The 10,702-nt window shown below is 41.4% G+C and overlaps 1 protein-coding gene across 1 annotated transcript; it reads left to right on the top strand.

Moving 5' to 3' along the window:
* Window positions 1–4,175: 4,175 nt before the first annotated feature.
* On the top strand, window positions 4,176–10,184 carry LOC119961296. The gene is made up of 2 exons (XM_038788710.1): window positions 4,176–6,229; window positions 9,189–10,184. Exon 1 carries the CDS (start codon window positions 4,299–4,301, stop codon window positions 5,946–5,948), a length of 1,650 nt encoding a protein of 549 aa, XP_038644638.1. The 5' UTR covers window positions 4,176–4,298; the 3' UTR covers window positions 5,949–6,229; window positions 9,189–10,184.
* Window positions 10,185–10,702: the final 518 nt, after the last annotated feature.

A 10,702-nucleotide genomic window follows, 5' to 3' on the forward strand; every position in this document is an offset into this window, starting at 1 on the left:
TCATGTGCGAGGCTTAGCCTCATCCAATTTAAGGTGCTGCACCGGGCCCACATGTCCGGGACTAGGATGAGTAGGTTCTTTAGGGGTGAGGACAGGTGTACCAGGTGTTCGGGGAATCCAGCGAACCATGCCCATATGTTCTGGGCATGCCCAGCACTGGAAGAATTCTGGAAGGGGGTGGCGGGGACGGCGTCGAGGGTGGTTGGATCCAGGATCAAACCAGGGTGGGGACTCGCGATGTTTGGAGTTGCGGTGGAGCCGGGAGTGCAGGAGGCGAAAGAGGCCGGTGTCCTGGCCTTTGCGTCCCTAGTAACCCGGCGGAGGATCTTGCTGTAGTGGAAGGACGCGAGGCCCCCAAGTGTGGAGACCTGGATCAGTGACATGGCGGGATTTATAAAACTGGAGAGGGTCAAATTTGCCCTGAGAGGATCAATACAAGGGTTCTATAAACGGTGGCAGCCTTTTCTGGACTTCCTGGCTCAAAGATAGGTATCTTGGTCAATAGCAGCAGCAACCCGGGGGGGGGGGGGGGTGTCCCTTATTATAGTTTCTATATTTTTTCTCTACGGTTATGTAACTTAACATTGTGTTAATTTAAGTTGTTGTTAATATGTTGTGTTGTTCATTGAGGAGGGGCGAATGTTTATGGTTGCTATCATTATTGTTATTGTTAGTATTTTATTATGGTTCGATGTTGTATAAATTCAAAATTTTTCAATAAAAATTATTTAAAAAAAAAAGAAAATACATGAATTAATTAACATGCATTTTATAGAGTATGGCCTTGATGCATTACAAATTTTAGGCTTAGAAGCAAATAGCAAATGGTCAACGCCACAAAGAAAAAGACGTGAAAGACATTGGGCGCGATTCTCTGCCCCCCACGCCGGGTGGGAGAATAGCGGGAGGGCCTCCCGACATTTTTCACGCCCTCCCGCTATTCTCCCCCCCCCCACGCCACGAATCGCCGCTCTCCGTTTTTTTACGGCCAGCGGCGATTGTCCGAGGCCGATGGGCCGAGCGGCCGGGCCTACACTCCCGTTTCAACACGGCAGCAACCACACCTGGTCGCTGCCATCGTGAAACGGGCGGCAGATGCCCGTTTGGGGCATCTAGGGGCCCAATTGGCACAGCAGTACCACGGCCGTGCTCGGCGGGCATAGGCCCGCGATCAGTGCCCACCGATCGTGGGCCTTGCGTCCGTAACGGACGCACTCTTTTCCCTCCGCCGCCCGGCAGGATCAAGCCGCCACATCTTGCGGGGCGGCTGAGGGAAAAGACGCCAACCGCGCATGCGCGTGTTGGTGCTGTCCAACCTGCGCATGCGCGGCTGACGTCATCGTGCGAGTCAGCCGGTGTGACGCCCGGGGCCCCGCTCCTAGCCCCGCCCGGGGTGGGAGAATCGGGTCCCTGAAGTGGGCGCGGAGGCTGCTGTGGGTGACGGCCTGTCCCACAACAGCCTTTACGATTCTCCGCATTTGCGGAGAATCTCGCCCATTGGATTCAAAATCTTAGAACAAAGTCCTTGAACGGTCAAAATGAACAGAATTTTCAAACATGAATACATATTTCCTCGATAACAACACTTACTCAGTCTTTCATCATACCCTGACCACACACCCTAACCCCCGAGTCTAGACCTTAACCTTAAACCCTGACCTGGGACCCTGTCCTTGATCCCCACCCTAATACCTTGGGCCTTGAGCTTTGTGCCTTGGACCTTTGGGCCTCACCCTTATCTTAACCATAACTCTATCCCTAATCTTAGCCCTAACTAGGGTATAGTTGTAGAAGTCAGGTATTTTAAATACACTTAATATAGGTAAGAAGACTGTTTAAGACAGAAATATTAAATCCCAGTTTTAAAATGAAAGAAATATACAACTTCCAAACTCAGACATGTGTTTGGGAAAAACAGAACCACTGATAAAAACATCACATTCTTTCAAGGGCAGCAGCAAAATCCCATGGGTTTTAAGGTGGTATAATCAAAGGTTCCATTGTTCTGAATTCTGGCCACTTGTGATAACAGCCTGAACCACATTCCATAATGTATGCAAGCTGAAACATTTTAGACTGTGTCAAAATACAGTTTCATTTATATTTTCGAAATAATAGCATGAGATGACATAATGTCTTAATTGTTGCAGATAAGCAACAATTGGAAGTGGCGTTGCATTGGGAGGATGGATGGCTTGTTATCAAATCAAATGTGTTTTGAATATAGCTTAAACCAATTAGGATTATATTGGGGTGTGATCGGATCGCTTAAGACAGATATCAAAGAGTATATCCATGGATGATTTGGCCACCATTTTAGACGAGAGACAAGACGAGAGACGAGAAGAAAGACAAGTCAGAAAGACAAGAGAAAAGACAAGAAGACAGAAAGTCAGAAAGACACAGAGAGAAAGAGACAGGAAAGAGACAAAGAGAACAAGGCAGAAAGAGAGAGAGAGAAAGTAAAGGAAGAGAATTAGAAAAGAGTTCTGTATTCCTATTTCATTTTCATACTTTGACTTCAGCCTTTGACTTTTAAAGTTGTGTTCAGGCTATTGTCTCAGAAGATAATTCCTGTGATTCTTTGAAGAAAATCAAATTGTCTACAAACTACCTTTTAAATCATTTTCAAGTTGTAACCAATGAACTTCAATAAAACAATTCTTATTTGCACCTGACAAGTTTTTAACTTGCTTTTCTACTGAGTTTCAGCAATGTCTCACCAACAACCGGCAACCGTAAATTAGATAAAACTGGATTCAAATCCGAAGATACTACAATTGGCGTAGTCGGGCAGCAGGGGAGGAGTTCTGATTCGACCTTCGGAGAGGTTCGGAAAGCTTTGTGAGAAATCGGAGGAGGATCAGGCGACGACGGAAGCTTCGGGAATAATCGGAAGAGATCGGAAGACAGTCGGAATCCACGGCTAGACTGGGGTAAGAAATATCTTTTTCACCCATTAAAAGTCTTAAAGCCGCATCAATCAGTGCTTCGACCCCTGAAAAGGACATTTTTATAGACTGTGTTAAATCAATCAGCTGGTGGTTGTTGAGACTAACGCAGCCTACACACAAAAAGTTAAGTGAAAGGTTGAATTTATGGCTGATCCAGTTGAAAGTATAGATTTAGACCCTTTAGAAGGCAGAAATTTACTCCCTACGACGGTAAAAGGAGGAACTGGGATACCAGATGTGTCCATTGAAGATATGTTGGGGGATTTTGGGTCTTTCTTTCGTAAACAATTTGACCTATGTGTAACCTCAAAAAAAATTGAATCAAAGTATAATATCTGCAGAGGACAGTGGTCCTTTGATAATATCAAGAGAGCATGGGGAAAAAGCACACGATTGCACAGTGCAGAACGTGTTAAATGGTCCCTGGCAATTATGGGACAATTACGCAGACAGCAAGAGATAATTACTAAAAATAAAACTGATCATGAATATAGGACCACTAAAGACCAACTAATTGCAGTTGTTGAAGAATTGCAAGATGCAAAGGCAAAACTTGAATCTGATGATGAAACTGGAACTGATTTGGAAAACAAAATCTCTGAACTCCAGCAGTTGCCTGTTCAAATAGCAGAAGTACAAAATCAAATTTTTGAGGTGGACTTAAAAAACCAAAAGCTGCTAGCAAAAACTGAGCAAATTGAACTTGAAAATTCCAAGTTAATTGAAGAAAACTGTGTTTTAGAAAAAGAATTGCGAGATGCAGAATTCAGTTTTGAACAGGATGATGCCAAATTCCAACAGTTATCTGTTCAATTAGCAGAATTCCAAAATCAGATTTTTGAGGTGGACTTAAAAAACCAAAAGCTGCTAGCAAAAACTGAGCAAATTGAACTTGAAAATTCCAAGTTAATTGAAGAAAACTGTGTTTTAGAAAGAGAATTGCGAGATGTAAATTCCAAATTTGAACAGGACGATGAACTTAGAACAGAATTGCAAAACAAAACTTCTAAACTCCAGCAGTTATCTGTTCAAATAGAGTTCCAAGATCAAATTTTTGACGTAGAGTCAAGATACAAACAGTTGCAATCAAAAACTGATCAAACTGAACTTGAAAATTCCAAGTTAATTGAAGAAAAATGTGTTTTAGAAAAAGAATTGCAAGATACAAAAGCAAAACTTGAACATTATGATGAAATTGGAACAGAATTGCATAACAAAACTTCTAAACTCCAGCAGTTATCTTCTCAAATAGCAGAATTACAAAATCAAATTTTTTCAGTGGAGTCAAAATATCAAAAGTTGCAATCAAAAACTGAGAGAATTGAACTTGAAAAATACAAGGTAATGGAACAAAAATGTGTTTTAGAAAGAGAACTGCAAGATGCAGAATCTAAACTTGAACATTATGATGAAATTGGAACAGAATTGCAAAACAAAACCTCTAAACTCCAGAAGTTATCTATTCAAACAGCAGAATTACAAGATCAAATTTTTGAAGTTGAGTCAAGATATCAAAGGTTGCAATCAAAAACTGAGCGAATTGAATATGATAATTGCAAGTTAATCGAAGAAAGATATGTTTTAAAAAAAGATTTAAATATTGCCACTGAAAGCGGCAAGGTCCTAAAAGACTGGATTCAAACAGCAGCTGAAGTAACACAAACTCAACAAGCAGCCCACCTAGTGGCACAATTGGCAAATGCACAGCCGAAATCAAGTGTCATGAATAAGTTAATTCCTCTGCCAAATGAATCAGACGAAGATAGTGTTCCTACAAAGTGTAATACTAAATTAATTCAACTAGCCCCTTTAAAACGCAAACGGGTTAGAGTTGGAAGCAAAAAAATAGAGGAAGAAGGTGAAACTATCTCTAGAAACATATTTGATCATCAATGGACTCAGGAACCAGCAGAGCCTGCACAAATTGACGAATGGTCCAAAAATCTCCCACATCCTAAAAAGGGTGGTATGTCCACATGGAATGGAATTAACAGATTAAAATCCATTTACAGTCTCCACCCATTTGATGGAGTACAAGTTCTAACTATCATGCTCGGTACTCGCGTAATTTCAACCCTTAGAACTGAGGTGGAATTTGCCCTTGGAGACGATTTGCAAAATTTAGACGCTGGTTGGCTAGCAATCAGGGATTGGCTATTAACATATCGCCCCCCGAGGACCGATTGGTCTAAGATCACATTTTGCATTCAAAAAAGTAATGAAGATATTCAGGATTTTGAGGACAGATTTTTACAGACTTGGATGGAATATTCGGGAATGACACTTACAGACGAAACTGACACATGGGATGCAAGCAATTTAAATCCATTAAAAACGGCTTTTGTAGCCGGTGTTAAACCTGAAGTTTCTGATGCCTTGAATTTGGTTTTACCAGCTTGGGCCAAAACTGGCACATACCGAGACATAGTTGACCGGTGCATTCAGATAGATCGCGGTTTACGCAATCGGACAAGCTCATCAGCAGTGACTAAAGCACCACCACAAGATTCAGGGCAAACATGTACCCTGGCTCCATTAAAATCACGTAAGGAAAATATACCACAATGTTTTTACTGCGGTAAAGTAGGACACTGGATGGCAAAATGCTATCTTAAACAACGGATGGATTCGAGAGATGATAATGAGGTAGACAATTTTCACTACAATACATTTCCACCTCGTGGTCAACCACGTAATGCGCACAAACAAGATGCACCTAGGGTAACGTTCCAACAAGACAGACCCAGACTTACGTACCGGGATTCTAAAACCTCCCAACCTTATCCATGTGGGGAGGAACCTTATCCACGTAGGGAAGAACCTTACCCACGTAGGGAGGAATCTTACCCATGTAGGGAGGAATCTTACCCACATGGGGACGAACCGTACCCACGTCGGATTCTACACGATGATAACAATGCTATGAATGAAATGTTAAACAGCTGTCCTCCAGCTCAAAGACGTTCTCTGTGTGATAATTCAAAAAACTACTAGACCCCACTCTTGATGATTCTCTCCATTTCTCTCTACATGCACTTTTGCAGCAGAAAAATGATGGATTATATATTTCATTAAGAGTGGAAGGTATTGATATCGATTTTCTATTTGATACTGGAGCTGAACTTACCTGTGTTACTGAACAGAATGCTGCTTTCTTTCCCCTGACTTCAGAGAAAATTGAAGCTTTGGCTGCAGGAGGAGACTCTGTCCCTCTTCGGAAGACTATACCACTGCTCTTAGAATTTGGACCACATCAACTGATAGCGTCAATATGGGTAGGTCCGGTAACACAAGCACTTCTAGGTATGGACATCTTATCACAACTAAATTCTTCACTCAATTTCAATAATGGGAAAATTACCTGGTCCATTAGACACATAAAAAAAGATGAAATACAACATCATCCAATTTGGGCAATTGACAAAAATGATTGTGGTCTTTTGAAAATGGACCCAGTTACTTTCATGGGATCAGCTCCACCTTGTACCAAACAATACCCCATTAGCAAAACGTCAATTCAAGGTATTCTACCTATAATAAAACAACTTGAAGGGATATTTTAGTGCGTATTCACAGTTCATCAAACAGCCCTGTATGGCCTGTGAAAAAGGCTAATGGTACATGGCGCCTTACTATTGACTACAGAAAGGCAAATCAATTCATTGTCAGAAAAGCTCCTTTCGTGGCAGATCCGTCTACAATTTTTAACTCTTTAACTCCTGGCCTTCAGTGGTTTTCAGTCATTGATATGGCAAATGGCTTCTGGTCAGTACCATTAGCTAAACAAGTACAACCATGGTTTGCTTTTACGGTCAATCAACAACAGTACACATGGACTAGACTACCGCAAGGTTTTCACAATAGCCCAACTGTTTACCACATGGCTCTGCAGAATCACATCAGGGAACTGCCTGATCTGCCTTCAACCATTATTCAGTATGTAGATGATGTTCTGTTAGCCTCCATCAATAAAGATGACCATGAAAAGGACTTACGGGTGGTCTTGAACCACCTCAGTACAAATGGTCACAAAGCTAGCTTTGCAAAAGCACAAATTACCCAGGAAGAAGTTGTTTACTTGGGACAGAAAATTTCCAAAGGCAAAAGGGAACTTACTCAGAACAGAACAGCTGCCATCAAAGCAGCTAAAGAACCCTCAACTGTACAGGAAGTCAGATCTTTCTTGGGACTCTGTAATTTTAACAGAAATTGGATTGATTCTTATACTCAGTTATGCCAGCCATTGAATGATCTTCTAAAAGGAAACAGAAAATCAAAAGATCGAGTTAAACTCAATTCTGAACAAAAACAATCATTTCTGAATTTGAAAAAGGTCCTGTCTTCAGCGCCAGCCTTAGGTATTCCAAACAACGGAAAACCTTTTACCATGTTTGTTCATGAAAGAGATGGTTACATGACTGCAGTACTAGCTCAAGAACATGGTGATCAGTTAAGACCAGTTGGGTACTATTCCCTTAAACTTAACAATGTGGCACTAGCATTTGGCAGTTGCTTACGAGCCATGGAAGCTACATGTCGAGCTGTAATGATTACATCTGGACTTGTTCTAGACCAAAAGTTAATCATTAAATGTCCACATTCAGTCCATTCTCTACTATCCATGAACAGGTTACATCAGCTAGATGGACAGCAATTTTGGAAGCTCCCAACCTATATTTTCACAAAGCCAATCCTGTAAACCCATCGTCCTTGCTCCCGCTTCCCGAGGAACAAGGGAAGGGAGAGAGAGAAGTGCATGACTGTGTGAAAATAATAGAGGAAATGGAAGAAATACGCTTAGTAGAAGAAGAGCCACTACAGAACCCAGATTTAATCCTATTCACAGATGGTTCCTCTTTTATTGACAAGGGTATCAGGAAAGCTGGGTGGGCAGTCACAAGCCCATACAAAGTATTAGCTGAAGGAAGTTTGCCCCCAGCTACATCAGCTCAGCAGGTCGAATTAAAGGCACTTACAGAAGCATATCATGTGGCAAGAGATAAAACTACTAACATCTATACTGACTCCAGATATGGTTTTGGAGTAGCACATGATTTTGGCCAACTGTGGAGAAAAAGAGGATTTCTCACAACAGCAGGTACACCTATCCGAAATGGAAAGGAAGTACGAGATCTTCTAGAAGCTATGACCTTGCCCAAAGAAGTATCAGTTCTAAAATGTAAAGCCCATACTCATGAGGACACTATGGAAGCAAGAGGAAATGCTCTTGCGGACCAATCAGCAAGGGAAGCTGCCTCCCTTTGTGCCTCTCATTGGCATCAGGAATCCAGTCACATTTACAAATTGGGAGTAACCACCTTATTACATGATTTACGTGAAATGCAGAATGATTGTACAAAGGAAGAAAAATGGAAATGGTTAGAATCAGGTATTCAACCGTATGATGATGAAATTTGGAGAGAAGTTCAAACTTGTAAACCAGTCGCACCGCAATCACTAATGCCCTTCTTAGCTCAACAAATTCATTCATGGGGACACATATCACCTCAACAAATGATGGATCGATTCCATAGAAGTTGGTGTGGTAAAGGATTCAAAAAACATGCACAATTGGTAGCAAACCGATGTGTAACCTGTCAAAAGAATAACTTGGGTCCTATAACATCAATGCCTCAATTAAGAGCTCCTGCTCCTGCAGGTCCATTCCAGGACTTACAAGTAGATTACATCACTCTTCCTAAATGTCAACAGTACAATGACGTCCTTGTAATAGTGGATAAATTCTCCAGATGGGTGGAAGCTGCTCCAGCTAGAAGAGGGACAGCTGCCCATACAGCCAAAGTGCTAAGCAAAGACTTTATTCCCAGATGGGGAGTACCAGCTAGCATTGACTCAGACAATGGAACCCACTTTACAGGAGCTGTTTGTAGGGAAGTCTGTAAACTACTAAACATTAACTGGAATTTACACTGTCCTTATCATCCACAATCATCAGGACAAGTGGAACGTATGAATCGAACTTTGAAAGAAAGACTGTCTAAATACAGCGAGGAATGCATGAATTGGGTCCAAGCTTTGCCAATAGTATTATGCAGCATTAGAGCAACACCAAATAGAACAACAGGCCTGAGCCCTTTTGAAATCATCACAGGCAGACCAATGTCTCTGCCAGGAACTATTGACTTGAGGAAAGCAGACTGTCATTTAATGAGTGATGCTTTGCTGTCTTACTGTCAAAATCTAACAAATGCTGTTAGCTTTGCTTCTCAACAGGTGTTAGCTGCGTGGGGTGATCCTCCGGAGGGTGGACACGACCTGGTGCCCGGTGAAGAAGTGTATGTCAAAAAGCTGCAAAAGGAACCTTTGGGATCAAAGTGGGAAGGTCCTTTCGTAATCCTTCTCACCACCCAATCCGCTGTTAAGTTAAAAGGAAAGAAAAGTTGGATTCATGCATCGCACGTGAAGCGCACGTACAAGTAAAATGTTTGCCGCAATTTTAATTTTCAGTTATTTGATTGACTTTGTGAATGTTGTATCAGAAATGAATAAGAACACATTCCTTTACACAGCTAAGATATATGCTGAAAACTTTAACATTTCTAATTGTTGGGTATGCATTGCAACCCCTACTAACTCAGGGGAGGGTATTCCCTTTCTAACTATTCCCTTTAATGCTTCAGAAACAGCAGAATGGTACATCTATCAAAGTGTCCCTCGCTCTGTGGTGACCCATTCTGGAGCATATACATGTGAAAATGGGAGGTACCAGGTTGACATCCAAAAATCTATTAACTTATGGAAATCTGCAGGCTATCCACTAAACACCTTTTCAGGATGGCACCAACTTCAATTTAACCCTGACAAAAAACCTCAAAATCTTAACCTCCCAACTAATATTAAACAAAAAGGATCAATTTGCCTCATCAGTAAGGACCCTAAAGGGATACCAATGGGTAATAGTAATTTTACTAACTATTTAGATGTTAATACAGCTTTTAAATGTACAAACAACCGCTTAGAAAGAGTTATGCGGTCCTCAAGGATAACAGGCATACCTAACCTCAGAAATAATAAAACATTCGAAGACCAATGGCTCTTAGAATATATTTACTCATATTCTGCTTATAATGGAACTTATTTTATTTGTGATGATAAAGCATATCCCTGGCTCCCAAGATCCTGGTCAGGATCTTGCTATTTAGGATACATGGTACCTGCCATTCGTCATGTGACTAATCTCCTGCATATTTCAGAAATGACTGTTCAAAGGAAAAAACGTTCTATCATCTTTAGAGATGCAATTTTTGCTAGAATCATTCCTTTCTATTGGGAAGTAAGGATGGAGAATGAGTTAAATAAAATAACAACCATCATACAAGATGTGGCAGAATACACTGCCACTGTCCTCGATAAAATCTCTGACGAAATGCGAACAATTCGAACCGTGGTATTGCAAAATCGGATGGCACTTGACTATGTGCTAGCCGAAAACGGTGGCACGTGCGCCCTGATTGGTGCAGAATGTTGCACTTTCATTCCTGATAACTCTGAAGAAGTTTAAAGATTTGGTATTACGTATCCAAAAAGAAATCAAAAACTTGATCCATCCCAAGTTCTCTATCTCTGGGATAGAATTTGCGGGTGGTTTGGACACACAGGAATGTCCATAATGAGAATAATCCTATTCTCCTGTGCAGCTGGATTCATCATTTATATGACATACCAATGTGCTACGTGCATCAAAGAACTATTCGCTAAGCGCAGGGGGCCAACTGTCAGAATGATTC

This window comes from Scyliorhinus canicula, unplaced genomic scaffold (assembly GCF_902713615.1).
Source record: "Scyliorhinus canicula unplaced genomic scaffold, sScyCan1.1, whole genome shotgun sequence".
Classification (NCBI taxonomy): Eukaryota; Metazoa; Chordata; class Chondrichthyes; order Carcharhiniformes; family Scyliorhinidae; genus Scyliorhinus; species Scyliorhinus canicula.